Raw genomic sequence first — 21,169 nt, forward strand, 5'->3', positions numbered from 1 at the left:
ATTAGATACCGAAATCTAGGTGGTAGGTGTGCTCATTGCTACTGGGTGTCTTTGCTACTAGGACCTTTTATCAAAGAGAGTTGGTATTTGTTTTTTGTTGTTGTTGTTTGTTTGTTTTGAGACAGGGTCTAGCTGTCACCTAGGCTGGAGTGCAGTGGCACTATCTTGGCTCACTGCAGCCGCCACCTCCAGGGTTCAAGCGATTCTCCTGCCTCAGCCTCCCGAGTAGCTGGGATTACAGGCACCTGCCACCACACCCAGCTAACTTTTTTTGTATTTTTAGTAGAGACAGGGTTTCAACATGTTGGCCAGGCTGGTCTGCAACTCCTGACCTCAGGTGATCCACCTGCCTTGGCCTCCCAAAGTGTTGGGATTACAGGCGTGAGCCACCGCGCCTGGCCAGTTGGTATTTATTTTAGGTTCACATGGACACCTGCAATTTCAGTCCATCCCCACAGAGTTCTTCATCACTTTCTCTTATTTATTTCATGTCTCTATCTACCTTCTTCCACTGTAGGTGTCCTGGTTCTCAATAGGCATCAGCACATTTACTTATTAGTTCAATCCTACAATACACCTAAAACAATTTCAGAATTGCTTTGCTGGTACGTCTACAAAAAAAAATAACCTATTAAAAAGAGTTTAGGATTTGTTGGCAATCCTGATTCCTCCCCTAGACTAAGGGTATATAGTCAAGTGTGTTCAAACAAAATTTTTTTCTAGAGACAGGGTCTCACTCTGTCACCCAGGCTGGAGTGCAGTGGCACAATCATAGCTCACTCCACCCTCAAACTCCCGGGCTCAAGTTATCCTTTTGCTTCAGCCTTCTGAGTAGTTGGGACTACAGGCGTGTACTACCATGCCTGGCTAATTAAAAAAATTTGGCCGGTCATGGTGACTAACGCCTGTAATCCCAGCACTTTGGGAGGCCAAGGCAGGCAGATCACGAGGTCAATAGATCGAGACCATCCTGGCCAATATGGTGAAACCCCATCTCTACTAAAAATACAAAAATTAGCCAGGCGTGGTGGCACCCACGCCTGTAGTCCCAGCTACTCAGGAGGCTGAGGCAGGAGAAAATCGCTTAAACCTGGAGGTGGGGAGGTTGCAGTGAGCTGAGATCGTGCCACTGCACTCCAGCCTGGGCAGCTGAGCGAGACTCCAGCTCAAAAAAAATTTTTTTTGGTTGGGCATGCTGGTTTACACCTGTAATCCCAATGCTTTGGGAGGCCAAGGCTGGAGGATTGCTTGAGCCTTGGAGTTTAAGATCAGCCTGGGCAACAGAGTGACACCTTACCTTAAAAAAAAAAAAAAGAAAAAAATTTTTTTTTTTTTTTGCACTTCTTCATCTGGCCATGGTGGTTCATGCCTGTAATTCTAGCACTTTGGGAGGCTGAGGCAGGAGGATCGCTGGAAGCCAGGAGTTTGAGAGTAGCCCGGGCAACAAAGCAAGACCCTGTCTGTATTAAAAAAAAAAGAAAAAATTGGTTGGGCACGATAGCTTATGCCTGTAATTCCAACTTCCAACACTTTGGGAGGCCGAGGCGGGAGAATTGCTTGACCCCAGGAGTTTGAGACCACGGTGGGCAACTTGGTGAAACCCATCTCTACTAAAAATACAAAAATTAACCAGGTGTGGTGGCACGTGCCTGTAGTGCCAGCTACTCAGGAGGCTGAGGTGGAAGGATCACTTAAGCCCGGGAGGTTGAGACTGCAGTGAGCCATGATGTGCCACTGTACTCCAGCCTGGGTGACAGTGAGACCCTGATATGGACAAGATTAGCATGTCCTCTGCACAAGAATGACATGCAAACTTGTGAAGTGTTCCATATTTTTAAAAATTTAAAAAAAAAAAATTTTTTAGGGACAGGATTTTGCTGTGTTGCCCAGGATGGTCATGAACTCCTGCCCTCAAGTGATCCTCCTGCGTCAGCCTTCGGAGTAGCTGGGATTACAGGCGCAAGCCACTGCCCCTGGCTGTGTGTTAAAAATCTAGTTAAGGCTGGGCAGGGTGGTTCACAACTGTAGTCTCAGCCCTTTTGGAGGCTGAGGTGGGCAGATTGCTTGAGCTCAGGAGTTCAAGACCAGCCTGGGCAATGTGGCAAAACCCTGTTTCTACAAAAATTACAAAAATTAGTCTGGCATGGTGGTGTGCACCTGTGGTCCCAGCTGCTGGGGAGGTTGAGGTAGGAGGATTGCTTGAGCCCAGGAGGTTTAGGCTGCAGTGAGCCGTGATTATGATTGCACCACTGCACTCCAGTCTGGGCGACAGAGCAAGACTCTGTCTCCAAAAAAAAAGTTATATATTGCCAAATTGTGCTCCAAAAAGGTTGTATGTGTTTATCCTTATGCTAACCACATATGAGACTTTCCTAAGTCAGCCCTCTGTCTTTCTCCGTTATCTCAGCTGGAGAAGCGACTGGAGGAGTGGTTGGGGAGGACATTGCCTGGCAGTGACTGGACACCCAATGCCCGGTTTATCATCCGTTCTTGGCTTCGGGATGGCCTCAAGCCACGCTGCATAACCCGAGACCTCAAATGGGGAACCCCTGTACCCTTAGAAGGTTTTGAAGACAAGGTAAAAACCCTTTTTTTATTCATATCATTCAGCCTTGGTGTTGAAACCCTGGGCTAGCAGAGTAGACTGCTGATTATGTCTTGTTTCAATTTGAGACTTTGAATTGGTCCCTAACATGTTTACCTCCTCCTGACCTCCAGGTATTCTATGTCTGGTTTGATGCCACTTTTGGCTATCTGTCCATCACAGCCAACTACACAGACCAGTGGGAGAGATGGTGGAAGAACCCAGAGCAAGTGAGCAGTTCTTAGTTAGACTGTGCATGGGGAGGGTAGGCGGTAGGGTGTGGGTGTTAGGGTTGGGTGTCTGGTCTTCCTTGGGCCTTTGAAGAAGGCCTGAGGAAATCTCTCCTAACCACATTCCCCTAGGTGGACCTGTATCAGTTCATGGCCAAAGACAATGTTCCTTTCCATGGCTTAGTCTTTCCTTGCTCAGCCCTAGGAGCTGAGGATAACTATACCTTGGTCAGCCACCTCATTGCTACAGGTAAGTACCCTGGAAGACTACTGATGGGGTGTTCATAGGAAATGAGGGGTGAGGCAGTACTTGGAAAAAGATCTTAGAGAGCTGCTGTCTTGAGTTAGGAGTTGAGATGAAATAGGAAATAATTAAAATGAGAACTCAACCTAGAGAAATGAAAGAAGAACCTGAAGAAAGCAAAAGTCCAAAGCTAATACTCTGTAGTAGATATAAGCAAAGAGAAAAAAGGGCCAGAATGGATAGGAAGGGACTCCCAAAATCTGAGCATACCAGCCCCTTAAGGAGAAATGTTGCTAGACACCCATAGTTGAGGTTAGAAAGAGGAAAGAAGAAAGAGTTAGTGAGCTAGAGAGGGGAAGGATGTGATTTGAGCAGATGATTCTCACTCATTCTCCTCTGTCCAGAGTACCTGAACTATGAGGATGGGAAATTCTCTAAGAGCCGGGGTGTGGGAGTGTTTGGGGACATGGCCCAGGACACGGGGATCCCTGCTGACATCTGGCGCTTCTATCTGCTGTACATTCGGCCTGAGGGCCAGGACAGTGCTTTCTCCTGGACAGACCTGCTGCTGAAGAATAATTCTGAGCTGCTTAACAACCTGGGCAACTTCATCAACAGGTAGGACTTGGTAAGGGGTCAGAGTTAGCAGTGAGCTGGGGTGCGGCTCATTTTCCCTCAGGAGCTGGGAATGCGGAGAGAACTAGAAAATGGGCAGGAGGCTGTGAGGACAGTGTGGAAAGTTGATTTCTATTAATTGGGATCTGTTCCTAGCACATACTAGCACATACTTGATGGAACAGTTAGCTATAGAGATGTGATTTAGCAAAGTTGGTTATAAAGTGGGTTTTTGTAAATTGTTTTCTTATTACTGTTCTTTGTAGAATTGAAGATGTATTCTCTCCCAGCAAAATAGTTCACCTGCAGATCATTGAAAAGTTTGGCTGAAGAAAGGGGTTATTTGGTGTGGGGGTAGGAGGCTTCTGTGGGCTGGGCATGGTGGCTTACGTCTGTAATCCCAACACTTTGGGAGGCTGAGGCAGGAGGATCACTTGAGGCCGGGAGTTCAAGACTTGCCTGACCAACATAATGAATCTCCCATCTCTACAAAAAGAATCAGCCAGGCGTGGTGGCGCACACCTGTAGTCCCAGCCACTCAGGATGCTGAGGCAGGATGGTCTCTTGAGTTTGGGAGATTGAGGCTTCAGTGGAGCAGTACTCGTATCCCTACACTCCAGCCTTGGCAAAAGAGGGAGATTCTGTCTCAAAAAAAAAAAAAAAAAAAAAAAAGACTTCTGCTATACTCTTCAGAGTTTTTGTTACCTTAGGCTCACATTCTATCATTGGTGCCTATCTCAGCTCTTCTGCAATCTAAAGCAGTATCCTCCATAACTTAGGATTCTTTAGTCACACTCTCTGAGCCCTGGACCCTTATAGGTCAGTCCTGCTACTCACTTTCAGCTTTGGTCATTAACCACATTTAATAAATAGTCCTTACCTACAGGAGTTTGAGACCAGCCTGGCCAACCTGGTGAAACCCCGTCTCCACTAAAAATACAAAAAGTAGCCGGGCGTGGTGGTGCACATCTGTAATCCCAGCTACTTGAGAGGTTGAGGCAGGAGAATCACTTGAACCCGGGAGGCAAAGGTTGCAGTGAGCCAAGATCATGCCACTGTGCTCCAGCCTGGGCAACAGAGTGAGACTCCTCAAAAAAAAAAAAAAAAAAAAAAAGGTCCTTACCTAGAGTGTTTGTTTGATAGCAGTTAACACATACTCAGCTTGGTCATTTTGAGTAATGACTTTTTTTTTTTTTTTTTTTTTTGAGACGGAGTTTCTCTCTTGTTGCCCAGGCTGGAGTACAATGGTGCAATCTTGGCTCACTGCAACCTCCGCCTCCCAGGTTCAAGCGATTCTCCTGCCTCAGCCTCCCGAGTAGCTGGGATTACAGGTGCACACCACCACGCCCGGCTAATTTTTTGTATTTTTAGTAGAGACGAGGTTTCACCATGGCCAGGCTGGTCTTGAACTCCTGACCTCAGGTGATCTGCCCACCTCGGCCTCCCAGAGTGCTGGGATTTCAGGCGTGAGCCACTGCGCCCAGCTGAGTAATGACTTCTTAAAAATAAGAAGTACAGTTGTTTAACTTAAATCAGGTTTCTTTATGTGCAGAGTCAGATTCTTAGGGGAGAGACAGAGTAAATAATTAGTTAGGCCTTGTCTGCTAGCTTGAGGGAGCCAGGAATTACCTGTTCCAGGCAGGAATCCTGAGAGAATGTACAGCTGTGGAAATTGGGTCAAATTCTAACAAGGAGACTGGATAATAACTTCCCCTCTTTTTTCCACTTCTCCTTTCCTACTCCCAACCAAGAGCTGGGATGTTTGTGTCTAAGTTCTTTGGGGGCTATGTGCCTGAGATGGTGCTCACCCCTGATGATAAGCGCCTGCTGGCCCATGTCACCCTGGAGCTCCAGCACTATCACCAGCTACTTGAGAAGGTTCGGTAAGTAACTGACACCTCTGTCTCATCTGCTGGCGTGTTGAGAGCCTCCTTGTATTGGTCTCTGTAGGACATTACACCTTGGCCTGCTTCCTCCCTTCCCAGGATCCGGGATGCCTTGCGCAGTATCCTTACCATATCTCGACATGGCAACCAATATATTCAGGTGAATGAGCCCTGGAAGCGGATTAAAGGCAGTGAGGCTGACAGGTAGGTAAGCGGGGAGGGTTGCCTAAGGGCATAAAGTGGCTTGTAAGCTGTATCCTCCTGGAGGTCTTGACTAATATCTCTTCTTCCTCAGGCAACGGGCAGGAACAGTGACTGGCTTGGCAGTGAATATAGCTGCCTTGCTCTCTGTCATGCTTCAGCCTTACATGCCCACGGTTAGTGCCACAATCCAGGCCCAGCTGCAGCTCCCACCTCCAGCCTGCAGTATCCTGCTGACAAACTTCCTGTGTACCTTACCAGCAGGACACCAGATTGGCACAGTAGGTGGAAGAGCCAGCCTCTCTTAAAATTGATACTCTTGCCATGCAGCTTTTGGAGTGGGTGAGAGAAGACCTAACATCTCTCCAGTGTTACTTTGGTCGTGGGACTCTTAAGTTTCTGATATAAAGTCCTTGGTAGTCGTTCACAAGTCCAGACTTAGCTGTACATCTTAATTGTTCTTCATGCCAGAAACCAGAACCTGGCACACAAAACTAACTGGTAAACAGATATTTGAAGAAATGCTGTGATCACCTAGTCTCCATAATGCTAGCAGATAGCGGGCAGGGAAAACACAGGATAGCCATTTCCTCTTTGACACAAAATGAAAAAGTAAGTACATCGTTAAACTTCTGGATCAGCCTAGCATCCTTAGAGAACTTAAAGAATATTTGACCCTATAAATTATTTGGGGTTTCATAGGGAAAGCTACCGCTAATTTCCTAAAATCAGCAGATATTAGCTCAGTGTTAAGCTCATTCTTTCTAAAACACATCAGAGATTGGGGTTGGAGAGGTCATCTGTACAGTCTGGTAGAGTCTGTATCCAATCAGTAGATGAGTCTCGAACTCTTTTTTTACAGGTCAGTCCCTTGTTCCAAAAATTGGAAAATGACCAGATTGAAAGTTTAAGGCAGCGCTTTGGAGGGGGCCAGGTGAGAAAGCTAAAGGCTGTGCCCTCGCTCCACAACAGCCACAGCATCACTTCCTTAATTTCCCTAAATAGTCCTCACCCATCACTCTTTCCATCTTTTGGCCCTGCCGCTTCCTCACTTAGTTTTTCTTTCCTGTCTTAGAAGAGACCTTCGACTTAAAGGTAATCACTTTCCTTCTGAGATGCTGTATAAAACTGGAGGTTAGGGGATATTCATGGTTGCTGGTGATAACTTTGTTGTTCTCTAGGCAAAAACGTCCCCAAAGCCAGCAGTTGTAGAGACTGTTACAACAGCCAGGCCACAGCAGATACAAGCGCTGGTGGATGAAGTGACAAAACAAGTATGAAGCTTAAGCCCTGTGGGAGACTGGACAAGCTGAATCCTAAATAGATCTTTTTCTTGCCTCACTGTTACCTCCCCACCCCCCTTTATCTTAGGGAAACATTGTCCGAGAACTCAAAGCACAAAAGGCAGACAAGAACGAGGTTGCTGCGGAGGTGGCGAAACTCCTGGATCTAAAGAAACAGCTGGCTGTAGCTGAGGGGAAACCCCCTGAAGCCCCTAAAGGCAAGAAGAAAAAGTAAAAGACCTTGGCTCATAGAAAGTCACTTTAATAGATAAGGACAGTAATAAATAAATGTACAATCTCTATATACAAGCTGAGACCCTTTCCTTTTGTCTACTCCAAGCCTTCCCCCTGAGTATGTGGGATTGAGGTTCACATCATTGGCACTAGTGAGAGGGTGGTCAGTAGCCACTTCTGGGAAAGGTGGGTAGTGTGGCCCGAGTGGGGGACTGATGCTCCCAATTGTTCATGCTTGGTGCAGATTCACCATTCGGTCGATCAGAGCTCGGCGAGTCGCCTCTACTTCCCTGGTCAGGCGCTCGATTTCCTGCTTGAGCCGTTCATTCTCTTCAGCTAGCTGTGCCACTTTCCTTTCATTCTCCTGTTCTTTCTCCTTCATGCGCTGCTTTCCAGCCCGGGCTGGGGAATGGCCACTCTGTTTCCGTTTCCTGGTTCTCCCTTCGTCTTCCTCCTCTTCCTCCTGAGCCAGGGAGCTCTGACTGGAATCTGGAGAGTGAGGGCTCTGGGAGGTGCTTGTGACCTCTGCTGGTTCTGGCTCCTCCTCAGTCAGCCAAGCCAGAGAAGCAGGGTCAAGAGTGGTGAAGATTTTTGATTCTTCCTTCAAGGAAATGAGGAAAGGGAACATAGGTATTAGTTGAGAAGGGAAAGGTAACATCCCCCTTTAGCTTTAGGGCTAGCATTCTTACCTCTTCATTTCCAGGAGGTGAAACATAGGTACCCCCATTTTCATCTGAAGACAGGACCTCTTGCAGGTCCTCATACCAGGCTTCCAGCTCCCAGCTGGACAGTGTCCCGAAGGAGAAAGGCAATGACTCAGCTGCCATCTCTGCAGTTGGATCGGTCTGGAAAAGCACATTTGCAGGATAATGGGGAGTGGCTGGAACAAGCTCCATGTAGCAAACAGTCTATGCCACAGGTTGGCAAGCTGGTCTGATGCCTGTTTTTGTAGGTAAAGTTGTATTGGAATACAGCCACATCTGTTTATTTGCATATTGTTTATGGCTGCTTTGGTGCTACAGTGGCAGAGATGAAGAGTCACGCTAGAGACTATAGGACTCTTTTTTTTTTTTTTTTCCTCGTCAAAGCTGACTTTATCGGGGCGACGAGGCCGCCCCGCACGCGCCAGCCGCCCGCCCACCCGCCTCAACCCCGCGCCCGGCCGGCCCCTCCCTCCCTTCTCCTCAGGCTCCTGCCCCACGGGGGCCGCGCTAACCGCTCACCGGCTCCCAAGGCAGCGGCTGCAGCGGTGACGCCCCCTTCCCGAGTGCGGCCCAAGGCGGAGGGTTTTGTCTGGACTCTTAACATCTAAAATATTTACTATCCTGCCCTTTAAAATTTTTGGGAAAGGGTAGGTTAAGTTTACCTGCTTTCAGGTGTGGTGATGTATGAAGATACACTTTCTTCTTGAACACTGTGGGCAACAAAGAGAAATGTCAGCCATTTTTGGAAGGGGGAGAGGCAACTTACTTTTCTTTTTTTCTTTTTTTTTTTTTTTTGAGATGGAGTCTTGCTCTGTTGCCAGGCTGAAGTGCAGTGGTGCAGTCTCGGCTCACTGCAACCTCTGCCTCCTCGGTTCAAGGGATTCTTCTGCCTCAGCCTCCTGAGTAGCTGGGACTACAGGTGCGTGCCACCACGCCCAGCTAATTTTTGTGTTTTTAGTAGAGACAGGGTTTCACTATGTTGGCCAGGATGGTCTCCATCTCTTGACCTTGTGATCCATTGCTTCCCAAAGTGCTGGGATTATAGGCATGAGCCACCGTGCTGGGCCCTTATTTTTCTTTTACCTCCAGCCTCCTACTGGTCCTTCCTTACTTCTGGTCTTGTGGGGTATGCATACTTGGTCCCTGTAGCCATTTCCAAGGGCAGAAGAGGGCCTGACTTTCTTTATTTTTAGTTGCTGACATTTGTAGTCCTGGTTACATAATAGTAAAGTCCTGGCCAACTCAGCTTTCTCTAAATTCAAAGCAGGCCTCAAATCTCCCAGGGTAAAGACTAAACTACAGGGAAGTGAACAAATCATAGCATTTTCCTAACTCCATTCCCACAGGGCTGACATCCTCCAAATGTACATTTCCAGTCTAGACCTCTTCCAGAACTTCCGACTCTGCTGTCTACTGCCTACTTGCCATTTCTTTTTCAATGTCTAATAGGCACCTAAGACTATGTGCAAAGGCAAACTCTTGCTGATTTTCCCCTTCCAAGGTCATCCCCATCTCAGAGGACAACTCTAGTTGCTTAAGCTAAAAACCTTGGTATCATCCTTCATTCCTCTTCTCTCACACCCTGCAATCCAAAGTACTAGCAAATTTTAACTCATTCCTTTTTTTTTGAGACGGGTCTCACTCTTTTTGCCCAGGCTGGAAGGCAGTGGTACAATCGGCTCACGGCAACCTCCGCCTGCCGGGTTCAAGCGATTCTCCTGCCTCAGCCTCCTGAGTAGCTGGGATTACAGGCATGCACTGCCGTGCCCGGCTAATTTTTGTATTTTTAGTAAAGATGGGGTTTTACCATGTTGGCCAGGCTGGTCTTGAACTCCTGACCTCATGTGATCCACCCACCTCTGGTCTCCCAAAGTGCTGGGATTACAGGCGTGAGCCACCATGCCCGGCCCTTAACTCATTCTTTAAAAATGAGTTTTTAAAACCTTTGCTTAGAAGAATCTAAACACTTCTAATTCCATTGTTTCCAATCTAGATCAATTCACCACCATCTCTAAATTACTGCAGAAACTTCTTGATTGCAGAAGGTCTTCCCATTTCTTCTCTTGCCACCCCTCCGTAACTCTATTCACCATACAGCAGCCTGAGTGAGCCTTTTAAAACAGGTCATTCCTCTGCTCAAAACCCTCCAATGACTTCCTATTTCATGTCATGGAAGTCACTGGAGGGTTTTGAGTGGAGGAATTACCTAAGGTAATTCCTGACCACCTGATGTAACACTCTGACCTCCATCCTGAACATTCTCCATTCCTTTCTCTGCTTTAGCTTTCTCCATGGCACTTATATTTTATTTACTGTAGGCGTCCCACTGAGATGATTTTTTCCTCTTGCTCAAGGATGTACCCTGAGCCCCAAACTGGCACACAGTAGGTCCTCATTAAGTATTTGTTAAGAATGAATGGATAAATTCCCCCCAGTCTCTCTTATAGGGAAGGGGCAGAGGCAGAGCGGCAGCTGCCTATCCCTAGGGGCTAGAGATGCAATATTGCCCGAAGTATTTCTCTGCAGGGCTGTCCTCCCTGAGGAACCCTCCCTTGCCTTCCAGTGTGTGGGACTTGGCTTTCATCAGCAGTAGAGCCTCAGGTCAGAAGGCTGCAGAGCCAAACGGGGCTGGCCTGATGCAATGGTTACACAGAGATTAGCTGGGAGACAGGACCGGGTTAAACAGGCAGGGATTAATCCCGAGGGAAGGACAATACCCTGGGGAGACCCCAAATGGCCTCCCACACTTAAGAGATCCAGGCTGCTCTCTTGTGCGGGAGGCCCAGAGACCTCTACGGCAAAAGGAAAACACACTACTCCCTGTCCATCGGCACCCCTCCCAAAGGCTGTGTCTCCTCAAGGTTCCCCTATCTGCTGCAAGGTCCAGTAGCCCCAGCTACCGAGGTGGCCATGCTGACACCAGAGGCACTAAGACTGAGACAGAATTGGGGGTGGGGTAGGGAGAAGACCGCTGGTGGCGAAGCGGCGGAAACGGCCTGAGCGATGGTCACCCAGTCTTAGAGCGGGGGTGTGTCCTGCTGCCCGCCTCCCCCCGGACCGGCCTCACGATGAGGCCTGAAGTTGGTTACGGGAGAGAATTTCCCAAGGGCAGCCGAGGTCCCTTTGCCCAGCAGCACAGAGCAGGGCCCATGTTCCGGCTCCGGGCAGGAGTGGAGAGACACTGTCGTCCGAAGCAATAGGGGTTTGTAAGCACCACCCCAGAAAAAGGGACTCTCCTCATTCCTCTCTCGGACGGTCCCTAACTTCACTGTGGAGGAGTGACGCCGATCCTAAAGAGCGAACGCCCCAACTTTGAGGAGACGGGAGGGTAAAGGGTAGATAGGAGTCAGTACTCGCCTCTCTCCTCAGGTTCCAGCTCTGATTTTGGCTCTGTCGCTGCCACCCGCTCATCTTCAACACGATACGCTCAGTGCCTTAGACTTAAGCCTCTGACCTCGGGAGCGCCTAGCTGTAATCTTTTACCATGGCCTTGCCCTCCTCTCAGGGGCGGGACCCCAAAACCTACCAATCAGAAAGTGGCACGCCGGCATTGGCCCCGCCTCGTCCCTCGCATCCGCCATTCAGGAGCCCCGCGAAACCGCCCCCGTCGCTCCCGCTCGCTAGGGGGTCGACGTAGTGTCGGACCCGGAAGTGGCTTTGGGTCACGAGGCTTCACGGAGGAGGTGGGTGAGTCATGCGCGCGCGCGGAGGCGAGTGTAGCGGGGGGGAGGGGAGGAAAGGGGGGCGGGGATGATGCAATGTTTGGCAACCGGTGTCTGCACGCGCACGCGCAGGGGACAACGAGGGTGGTGGGAGGTGCGGAGGGTGGGGGAGAGGAGAGAGGGCGGGGCGCCAGCTCCCGGCGCCCAACGGCCCCAACGGCTATCAGCCTTGGTCGCCCCTAGTCGGTCGTGAACCTCTTTGCCGCTTGTCTCCCCCAGAAGCTGCTGTTACGCCCACCTAGCTTTACCCGCCGTTTTACCCCCACTATAAGGGACTCCCACTTTTCTTGGCCTCTCCCAGCTAATGGGCACATAGGCCTTTTGAACTTTTCTTTTGAAAGTTGGTATCCATCCACCGGGATTGTCGACATCTCGAGTCTTCTTAAAGAGGTCTCCTGGCCGGGCTCGGTGGCTTACGCCTGTAATCCCAGCACTTTGGGAGGCTGAGGAGAGCGGATCACTTGAGGTCAGGAGTTCGAGATCAGCCTGACCAACATGGTGAAATCCCTGTCTCTACTAAAAATACAAAAATTAGCCGGGTGTGGTGATGCGCGCCTGTAGTCCCAGCTACTCTGGAGGCTGAGGCAGGAGAATCTCTTGAACCCTGGAGGCGGATGCTGCAGTGACCGAGATCGCGCCACTGCACTCCAGCCTGGGTGACAGAGCGAGACTACGTTTCACCAAAAACAAAAAACAAAACAAAAAAAAAACGGGGGTGGTCTCCTGTTCTAGCCCCGTAAATCTCCCAAAAGGGGCCAAGGTACTGGAATCCCTTCGTAGTCATTTTCCGCTTCTCTCAGAACAGCGCCCTTGACTTTTACCTTGTTGCTAAGCCCTCAGCCTGCCAGAAGTCATGTATTTTGCCCAGTGGACCCGATTCTGTTTGGCCACCTATTTTCCTCCACGGTACTCTTATGGCTTTCTCCAAGACCCTCTCTTGCTGTACCAGACAGCAAGTCCTGTGATTCCCTGTGTAAGGAGCGCGGCACAGGCCTGCCTCCTAGGTGTTCGGGTCAAGATTTACAGCGGAGTCTCATCCCGGGACGTGTGAGTGCACTTCAGCGCAGGACCGCCCTGGACTGGGGAGACCGGAGCCGCGATTTTAGCCTCAACTCCCCCTCACTTGCCAAGGGATCTTACCGTCCTTGTTTGTAAATTAAAGATAAGAGTTGTGAAGGTAAAATGAGAACCATGAACTTGGACGCAACTTGAACAAAAATAAAACGCACCACGCAGAATGCAAAGTATTTTTCTTGTGCCTTGAAAACAGAGGCCATGTGGTGGCCTGTTACATATCCTGTCATACCCTCATGGGGGCAGCCAGAGTTTAAGTAGAAACTGTCACAAGGCCGGTTGTGACTGGAGTGGTGTGGCAATGACAGGTCTTTGGTTAGGCTGCTCCGTTGCTCCACACCTCCATTTCCCTTCTGAAAATGGGGGTAGTGTGGAGGGTGGACCAGATGGTCTCTCCTGGCCTAAAGACAGACCAGGTTGTCAGTGACAGGCAGAGGTCATGTGACTTGACAGGCCGAGGTCGTGTTGTGACATGTTGACCTGGGGAGGCGGGTCAAGTCCCAGCACACTACCCGGGAAGCCTTTGGGGCGGGGCAGGGCAAGTCGCGACTTTCATCTTTCGGGGCCCGGCCCCTCCCGGACCTGGCATTCCTGGCTCCCTCAGAAGACTGTGGCTTTGGAAGGGGCCCCTCCCCGAGGAGGGCTGGGATTGGCCACCAGTGGCCTGGGAAGAGGCGCAGATCCTTCCGCGGAGGGCGGGGGGGCCGCGTGGGGTGTTTGTTCTCTTGGGGATTAATGGGGGGTTGTGGGGGAGGGGTAGGCGCGCTCCCGCATGCGCACTGCGGCCCCTCCAGTTGGCTCGTCGCTGTCCGCTGGGCGGGGGCCCGGCCCCGCCCCTCTCCCGTCCGGGCAGCGGCGGAGGCGGCGGCGGCTGCGGCAGCGACGGCGGCGGCGGCGGCAGCGGCAGCAGCCTGCGCAGTGCCTTCTGGGAACGGAATCCCCAGGGCTGCCCCTGGCCCCCATGGCGCATGCGCGGGAGGCCGCTCGGTGATCCGCGGCGGCGGCAGCGGCGCTTCCTGCTAGGACCGGCCGGGGCCGTACCGGAGGCTCGGGCTCCACCGACCCTCCTCCCACCCCCTCCCACTCACTCTCTGGGCCGCGACTGCGCAGGGCGGGGCCGGCCGAACCATGGGCCGCGGTGAGTGCGGGGCCCGGCCCCCCCACCCTGCCCCTCCCCCTCCCCTCCCCTCCTGTCCCTACCCTCTGCCCCCTCCGCGTCCTCTCGGCCCCTTTCCCCGGCCCCATCCCCACTCCCCCGCCCTCACCTGCCCCCGCCGCTTCTCTGTCTCACTGCCTGACTTCTGCCTTCCTCACCGCCCTCCCCTCAGTGCTTCGCCCACCCTCCGCCCGCCCTCTCCCCAAGTTCCTTCCTACTTCGTGCGCCTTCCCCTCCTCCTCAAGCTGAGGGAAGCAGTCTGGGTGACAGGGCGCCTTGTTATGAGAGGGAAAGTTTGGAAGCCGCCAGTGTGGGGTGGGAGCGATGGTGAGGCTGGGGAGGATACCTGCAGGTTGGAGGGGCTTCCCCTCCTATCAGAGGACAGGCTCTCTTGGAGATAATCGGAAGCCAGTGGAATAGGAGGTTCTGAATCCCTTTGCCTTAGGCTTGAGGGAAAATCAGGAGCTTCTCAGGATCCTGGGAGAAGACTGAGCTGTGATCCTCACCTCTTAAGACCCGAATGAACTAGATCAGCGATTGTCTGATGGAGCAGGCATGGGGGGAGTTCTGCTGGTACCACCCCAGCGGGCAGTTGGGCAATTGCCTGGTGACCTGTGGGGCAATCTGTACTTTTTATATCATCTTCCTGGGTAGAGAACAACAGGAGCCAGACACTCTGGGAAACTTCCTAGTGGCCTAGCATTATGGGAATGTGCCTATAGTCCTGGTTGAAGTCTTCTACTCCGAATGGACGGAGGCCTTGCCCTTCATATGCCTAAGAATTGGGCTGGACTTTCTTGGTCCCAGGGAGCTGAGGTTCTGACCCTCTGGTCCCTAGGGACTGGACTTGGAAAGGATGGTTGTAGACTAAGCCAGCAGATCCCCGAGATCTTTATAGGTGCTTGCCTCACATTGTTAAGGATCTTTCTCTTGAGAGGGTGCTGGGCTGTGGTGCTCTTTAGAGTTGGGCAGACTCTTGACAGTCCCATCTCTCTACTTGCGTTGCAGGTGTGGGCTAAGCTGGTGGCCCCGGCTTTAGACTGGACCCCACAATGTTTGCAGAGATGTTCAGGTAGCTGTGGTGATACGGCAGAGGACTCCTCAGTCTCCCTCCCAGCTCTCCGAGGGGTTCCCCTTGCTCCTCTGGGGCTTCCCCTGAGTTTTCTTGGGTCTCCCCACAACCTTTGCCTTCCTGGAGTCCTCTCTCAGGTACCTCGCCCAGTTTAATTCTCCTAGTGCCTACATGGATGTCTGTGTTATCAGGCACGCGGGAGCTGATTACACACAATGAATGGGGGCAATGAGAGCAGTGGAGCAGACAGAGCTGGGGGCCCTGTGGCCACATCTGTCCCCATCGGCTGGCAGCGCTGTGTGCGAGAGGGTGCTGTGCTCTACATCAGGTACGGATCTTCACAGGTCCCCAAGCTCTGCCACTCCAGTTGCCAGGGTTTTCTTTCTTCCGCTTCTTCTCTCAGCTCAGCTCTCTGGTACCCGATTGCTCTCCTCTCTTCTCCTTCCTTCCTCAGCCTTTTTGCTTTCTGTAGCTCTGGGCCTTTGAATCCATTCTCCCTTTTTCTGTGTCTTCCCACATTCCTTATCCTCTGTTCGTCTAGGAGGATCTATAACTTAAGCACTGTGCTTTAGGAGTATTGCTTGATTCACTGCCAGCTAACCCCATGTCCTCTGACCCTGTCCTCTCCCAGTCCAAGTGGCACAGAGCTGTCTTCCTTGGAGCAAACCCGGAGCTACCTCCTCAGCGATGGGACCTGCAAGTGCGGTCTGGAGTGTCCACTTAATGTCCCCAAGGTCAGAGTGGTGAGGGGCGCCTGAGAGTACAGAGATAAGCTAAAAGTCTTAATGCAAATCATTGACTGAGGTAGCCCTTCTCACAGATTCCAGCCCCTCAGGGTCCTTGTCCTTGCTTTCCACCTTACAGGTTTTCAACTTTGACCCTTTGGCCCCGGTGACCCCGGGTGGGGCTGGGGTGGGGCCAGCATCAGAGGAGGACATGACCAAGCTGTGCAACCACCGGCGGAAAGCTGTTGCTATGGCAACTCTGTACCGCAGCATGGAGACCACCTGCTCACACTCTTCTCCTGGTGAGTCTTCTGCCACTTTACAGAAGACCGAGGAAACCTAAGGGCTTGGAAGGCTGGTGGTGGGAGGAGCTCCGTGAGAGGGAGCAAAGAGAAAGGGGAGTGGGTGGGGAGCTGCGTGTTGAGAGGAGGGCACAGGGAGGTTGGGAACTTGTGGGAAATGGGACTAGAGAAGACAAAAGAAAGTTTTTGGAAGGGGAGCCACAGGCTGACCCTTCATTTTTCATTTATTGCAGGAGAGGGAGCGAGCCCCCAAATGTTCCACACTGTGTCCCCAGGGCCCCCCTCTGCCCGCCCTCCCTGTCGAGTTCCTCCTACAACTCCACTTAATGGGGGTCCTGGCTCCCTTCCCCCAGAACCACCCTCAGTTTCCCAGGCCTTTCCCACTCTAGCAGGCCCTGGGGGGCTTTTCCCCCCAAGGCTTCCTGACCCAGTCCCTTCTGGGGGCAGTCCCCGTTTCCTCCCAAGGGGCAATGCCCCCTCTCCAGCCCCACCTCCTCCACCTGCTATCAGCCTCAATGCTCCCTCATACAACTGGGGAGCTGCCCTCAGATCCAGCCTGGTGCCCTCTGACCTGGGCTCTCCTCCGGCCCCTCATGCCTCCTCCTCACCACCTTCAGACCCTCCTCTCTTCCACTGTAGTGATGCCTTAACACCCCCTCCCCTGCCCCCGAGCAATAATCTCCCCGCTCACCCTGGTCCTGCCACTCAGCCACCAGTGTCTTCAGCCACTATGCACCTGCCCCTGGTCTTGGGGCCCCTAGGAGGGGTCCCCACGGTGGAGGGGCCTGGGGCACCCCCCTTCCTTGCTAGCAGCCTACTCTCTGCAGCGGCCAAGGCACAGCATCCCCCACTACCCCCTCCCAGCACTTTACAGGGCCGAAGGCCCCGTGCCCAGGCGCCCTCAGCTTCCCACTCCTCATCACTTCGTCCCTCTCAGCGTCGTCCCCGCAGACCCCCTACTGTATTTCGATTGCTAGAAGGGAGAGGCCCTCAAACCCCTAGACGGAGCCGTCCTCGGGCCCCTGCTCCTGTCCCCCAACCCTTTTCTCTCCCGGAGCCATCCCAACCAATTCTCCCTTCTGTGCTGTCCCTGCTGGGACTCCCCACCCCCGGCCCTTCTCACTCTGATGGAAGCTTTAACCTTTTGGGGTCAGATGCACACCTTCCTCCTCCCCCAACCCTCTCCTCAGGGAGCCCTCCCCAGCCCAGGCACCCCATCCAGCCCTCCCTGCCTGGGACCACCAGTGGCAGCCTCAGCAGTGTGCCAGGTATGTGAGTATTGTGGAGCCCTTCCTAATCCTGGCTGGAAAGAGGCAGCCAAGTCATTTAGGGGAATGTTCAGAGAGCTCTTTGAGGGTTTTCTGGGTTGGGGGCAGGGAGGTTGGCTTCTTTGGATGATGGGAGAAAGGGCCTCCCTTGAGCTGAATTTCTCTCCTCTTTTACAGGTGCCCCTGCCCCACCAGCTGCCTCCAAAGCCCCAGTAGTCCCCAGCCCTGTGCTTCAAAGCCCATCTGAAGGGCTGGGGATGGGGGTAGGCCCGGCCTGCCCTCTGCCTCCCCTGGCTGGTGGAGAGCCTTTCCCTTTCCCCAGCCCTGAGCAGGGCCTGGCACTGAGTGGAGCTGGCTTCCCTGGGATGCTTGGGGCCTTGCCTCTCCCTCTGAGTCTGGGGCAGCCTCCACCTTCTCCATTGCTCAACCACAGTTTATTTGGTGTGCTGACTGGGGGAGGAGGACAACCCCCACCTGAGCCCCTGCTACCCCCACCAGGAGGACCTGGTCCTCCCCTAGCCCCAGGAGAGCCTGAAGGGCCTTCGCTTTTGGTGGCTTCCTTGCTTCCTCCACCACCCTCAGACCTTCTTCCACCTCCTTCAGCACCTCCCAGCAACCTCCTTGCCTCTTTCCTGCCCCTGTTGGCTCTGGGCCCTACAGCTGGGGATGGGGAGGGATCTGCAGAGGGAGCTGGGGGTCCAAGTGGGGAGCCATTTTCAGGCTTGGGAGACCTGTCCCCCCTACTTTTCCCCCCACTTTCAGCCCCCCCTACCCTCATAGCTTTAAATTCTGCGCTGCTGGCTGCCAGCCTGGATCCCCCCTCGGGGACACCCCCCCAGGTGAGGATGGGGGTGAGTAGGTGGGACAGAATAAGATGTAGAATGAGAGATGGGAGCTGGGAATCAAAAGCTTTCAGTTTCATTCCTGAGCTCTTCCTTGGGGCCTTTGGGGAGGCCTTAGTTCTTGGCTGGGGGTAGGATGACTGCAATAATTGGGTCTGTATTTAATAAGCATGGCCTATCTCACTTGAGGCTTCAGTCAGATAGTGGATGTGAAAGCACTATAAATCTGTTGAGTATTTTACACGCGTAAGTGTTAGAATCATTCTTTTTTCTTAGCCCTGTGTCCTGAGTGCCCCCCAACCTGGACCACCTACCTCCAGTGTCACCACGGCAACTACTGACCCGGGGGCCTCCTCTCTGGGCAAGGCCCCCTCCAACTCAGGGAGACCCCCCCAACTCCTTAGCCCTCTGCTGGGTGCCAGCCTGCTGGGTGAGTCTGAGGGAGTGTGAATTCACACTCTTGGTGTGAAAAAGCAGGAGTAAAACTTGGGAGTAGTGGCTGAATAAACTGGGGAAGAAAGTCTTTGGCCACTGGATAAAGCCTAAAGAGAATAGTAGGGTCTGCTCAGCCTAATTGGTTTGCCTAGGGAGAGACCCCTGACTATAATTTCTCAACAGGTGACCTGTCTTCACTGACCAGCAGCCCTGGAGCCCTCCCCAGCCTGTTGCAGCCTCCTGGCCCTCTTCTCTCTGGCCAGTTGGGGCTGCAGCTCCTCCCTGGGGGGGGAGCTCCTCCACCCCTCTCAGAGGCTTCTAGTCCCCTAGCCTGCCTGCTACAGAGTCTCCAGGTGAGGGTGTGGGCATATATTTGTCAGGGAGATAATTTTTTCTCAAACTGGAAATTTAGGGCTTTCTGAGTTATAGTAGAAGAGGGACTGTATTTGAGATTGACTGAGAACTTATTTTTTTGCCAGCAGATCCCTCCAGAGCAGCCAGAAGCCCCCTGTCTACCCCCCGAGAGCCCTGCCTCAGCCCTCGAACCAGAGCCTGCCAGGCCTCCCCTCAGTGCCTTAGCCCCACCCCATGGTTCTCCCGACCCCCCAGTCCCTGAGCTGCTCACTGGGAGGGGGTCAGGGAAACGGGGCCGGAGGGGAGGAGGGGGACTTAGGGGCATTAATGGTGAGGCCAGGCCAGCCCGGGGCCGAAAGCCTGGCAGCCGGCGGGAGCCTGGCCGACTGGCCCTCAAATGGGGGACACGTGGTGGCTTCAATGGACAAATAGAAAGGTCCCCAAGAAGAACCCACCATTGGCAGCATAATGGGGAGCTGGCTGAAGGGGGTGCTGAGCCCAAGGATCCACCCCCTCCCGGGCCCCATTCTGAGGACCTTAAGGTGAGTGCAGAGTGCTGGCGGTCTGAGCTCAGGGGCTCTGAGGAAAGGTTGGGGCTGTGGTGCCTTTTTCAAAATTTCCCACACACACAGTCCATCTTTTCTCAGGTGCCCCCGGGAGTAGTCAGAAAGTCTCGTCGTGGCCGTAGGAGAAAATACAAGTGAGTGCTGGGCCTACTATAGTGCTGGCCTTTGCCTACTTCTTTTTGGTTTGGACAGTTCTAATGTCCAAATAGTGGCTTGGTTTTCAAAAGGGCAGATTCTTATTTGAATATGAATAAGGATATTTATGCCTTTACTATCCAAATGTAGAAAGTTTCCCACCCAAACTTCTGAAATTCACCTGGTGCTTGGGAGCTGTTCCTGATCATCTGTGCCCCTTATTGCAGCCCTACCCGGAACAGCAATAGCTCCCGCCAGGACATTACCTTGGAACCCAGCCCTACAGCCCGAGTAAGTGTGTGTTTGGGTGGGTGGGTGCATGGGTAGGGTGTAAGAGATGAGGCAGCAGGAGGAAAGGAGGGTTAGAGGGAGTGGGGAGAAAAGAAGACTTCTGATACCTAGCAATTAACCACTTCTATCAACTTCCCCTTTGGTATTAGGCGGCTGTCCCTCTGCCTCCCCGGGCCCGCCCTGGCCGTCCTGCCAAAAACAAGAGGAGGAAACTGGCCCCATAGCAGCCATACCTGGAGCTGGATCTGACCCTGATTGGGGAGAGCTGAGTGCTGAGCCTTGGGAGCCCCTGCCAGCCACCTGCACCTGTGGACAGTGGGTGGGGGCACTACTCCCCACTCAGAGCACAAATGCAACTCCTTCCCCTACAATCCCATCCTGAGCCATTGCAGGGGGCAGGGAAGTTCACCCCCTCCCCCCACCCCCCGAAGCCATGTCACTGAAAAGGCCTGGGGGGGATGGTATATGGCCCTTTCCCCACCAGGCGCTAAGGGGAACACCCCCTTCCCCAGGTCTTTTATTTGTTTAAGTTATTTTTGCACAAATGACTCTTTTATATTTAATTCGATTTCATTGCCTCCCTTCTTAAAGCCAACAGGCTCAGTTTACAAACCTGTGAGCTACTGTTGGCTGCTGCCCTCCTTCCCAGTGAAAGGTACAAAGCAATAAGCATCATGCATCCTCCCCTTACCCCTCCAACACCCCTCTGCCTCTGGCTCAGGTTGCTCAAAGCACAGATCCCCTTTTACCCCGTCCCCAGGTTTGAAACACATAGCCTCATTTCAAGGTGTAGCCAGGTTCCCCCGACTTTCCTCTGGGATATAAAAAAGGGGGTAAGGGGGCAAAGAGAGCCCTCTGGGCCTCTCCTCCCATACACACTACACTGCCCCTTCTCCCCCCATCAAAACGCTCAGAGACGTTGTGATGATGCGACTGAGGATTATGCAACGTGGTCCAACCGGAGCGGCCAGCATGACCAGCTGTCCAGGGGCTGCCTCCTGCCTTTTCTTTTGTAAAGACAAGACCCTTGGGAGTTTTAATTCTGTTTTGTACTTGCCCTGTGGGGCCTCCACTGCTTTTCTATGGGAGACACTCTTAATTTAACAGATGAGAATATTTTGAAACTCTGGCTCTGGCTCTGTACTCATTTTTTATTTAGTTCTTTGGTAAGAACAGGTTACAATTTAAATCCATCTCTTGTAGTATAGAGTGGCTTAGATTGCTTGTTATGACGAATGAATATCTA

General features: G+C 52.5%; 4 protein-coding genes and 1 pseudogene across 17 annotated transcripts in view; 3 read left to right on the top strand and 2 right to left on the bottom strand.

Annotated features, from left to right (window-relative positions):
* The window catches only part of MARS1 (methionyl-tRNA synthetase 1), a 24,886-nt gene extending 17,534 nt beyond the window's left edge, over window positions 1-7,352 (top strand). The window contains exons 12-21 of one of the 2 annotated variants that reach the window (XM_002823424.4): window positions 2,408-2,578; window positions 2,719-2,814; window positions 2,947-3,064; window positions 3,463-3,676; window positions 5,425-5,556; window positions 5,659-5,763; window positions 5,855-6,041; window positions 6,623-6,694; window positions 6,942-7,034; window positions 7,132-7,352. In XM_002823424.4, the coding sequence (XP_002823470.1) occupies window positions 2,408-2,578; window positions 2,719-2,814; window positions 2,947-3,064; window positions 3,463-3,676; window positions 5,425-5,556; window positions 5,659-5,763; window positions 5,855-6,041; window positions 6,623-6,694; window positions 6,942-7,034; window positions 7,132-7,278 (1,335 nt within the window). In that variant the 3' untranslated portion in view covers window positions 7,279-7,352. Of the gene's footprint in view, window positions 1-2,407; window positions 2,579-2,718; window positions 2,815-2,946; window positions 3,065-3,462; window positions 3,677-5,424; window positions 5,557-5,658; window positions 5,764-5,854; window positions 6,042-6,622; window positions 6,710-6,941; window positions 7,035-7,131 lie in introns of both variants that reach the window. The other variant, XM_063712175.1, reaches the window with a different exon arrangement.
* LOC112135938 (U6 spliceosomal RNA) lies at window positions 1,738-1,836 on the top strand (annotated as a pseudogene).
* On the bottom strand, window positions 7,290-8,697 carry DDIT3 (DNA damage inducible transcript 3). Its single transcript, XM_002823432.5, has 3 exons — window positions 8,644-8,697; window positions 7,967-8,217; window positions 7,290-7,878 (listed from the first exon to the last, which is right to left on the bottom strand). Exons 2-3 carry the CDS (start codon window positions 8,171-8,173, stop codon window positions 7,507-7,509), a joined length of 579 nt encoding a protein of 192 aa, XP_002823478.2. The 5' UTR covers window positions 8,174-8,217; window positions 8,644-8,697; the 3' UTR covers window positions 7,290-7,506.
* Window positions 8,650-11,562, bottom strand: LOC129049385 (DDIT3 upstream open reading frame protein). Its single transcript, XM_054528505.1, has 3 exons — window positions 11,508-11,562; window positions 11,339-11,415; window positions 8,650-8,691 (listed from the first exon to the last, which is right to left on the bottom strand). Exons 1-3 carry the CDS (start codon window positions 11,560-11,562, stop codon window positions 8,650-8,652), a joined length of 174 nt encoding a protein of 57 aa, XP_054384480.1.
* MBD6 (methyl-CpG binding domain protein 6) lies at window positions 11,324-21,052 on the top strand. Of its 13 annotated transcripts, none has more exons than XR_008512366.2 (15): window positions 12,179-12,880; window positions 14,942-15,005; window positions 15,197-15,333; window positions 15,637-15,739; window positions 15,870-16,032; window positions 16,266-17,300; window positions 17,478-18,139; window positions 18,419-18,572; window positions 18,761-18,930; window positions 19,060-19,473; window positions 19,579-19,631; window positions 19,860-19,923; window positions 20,073-20,242; window positions 20,515-20,578; window positions 20,838-21,052. XR_008512366.2 is itself a non-coding variant. In XM_054528131.2 (13 exons), exons 3-13 carry the CDS (start codon window positions 15,221-15,223, stop codon window positions 20,145-20,147), a joined length of 3,009 nt encoding a protein of 1,002 aa, XP_054384106.1. In that variant the 5' UTR covers window positions 11,324-11,664; window positions 14,942-15,005; window positions 15,197-15,220; the 3' UTR covers window positions 20,148-21,052. The 13 variants fall into 13 exon arrangements, 7 of the variants coding, with proteins under 7 accessions (XP_054384106.1, XP_063568243.1, XP_024112221.1 ...); XR_008512365.2 differs by lacking the exon at window positions 12,179-12,880 and adding an exon at window positions 13,630-13,915; XR_008512362.2 differs by lacking the exon at window positions 12,179-12,880 and adding an exon at window positions 13,652-13,915 and having other exon boundaries at window positions 19,057-19,473.
* Window positions 21,053-21,169: the final 117 nt, after the last annotated feature.

The sequence above is a fragment of the Pongo abelii genome, chromosome 10 (genome assembly GCF_028885655.2).
Source record: "Pongo abelii isolate AG06213 chromosome 10, NHGRI_mPonAbe1-v2.0_pri, whole genome shotgun sequence".
NCBI classification, from domain to species: domain Eukaryota; kingdom Metazoa; phylum Chordata; class Mammalia; order Primates; family Hominidae; genus Pongo; species Pongo abelii.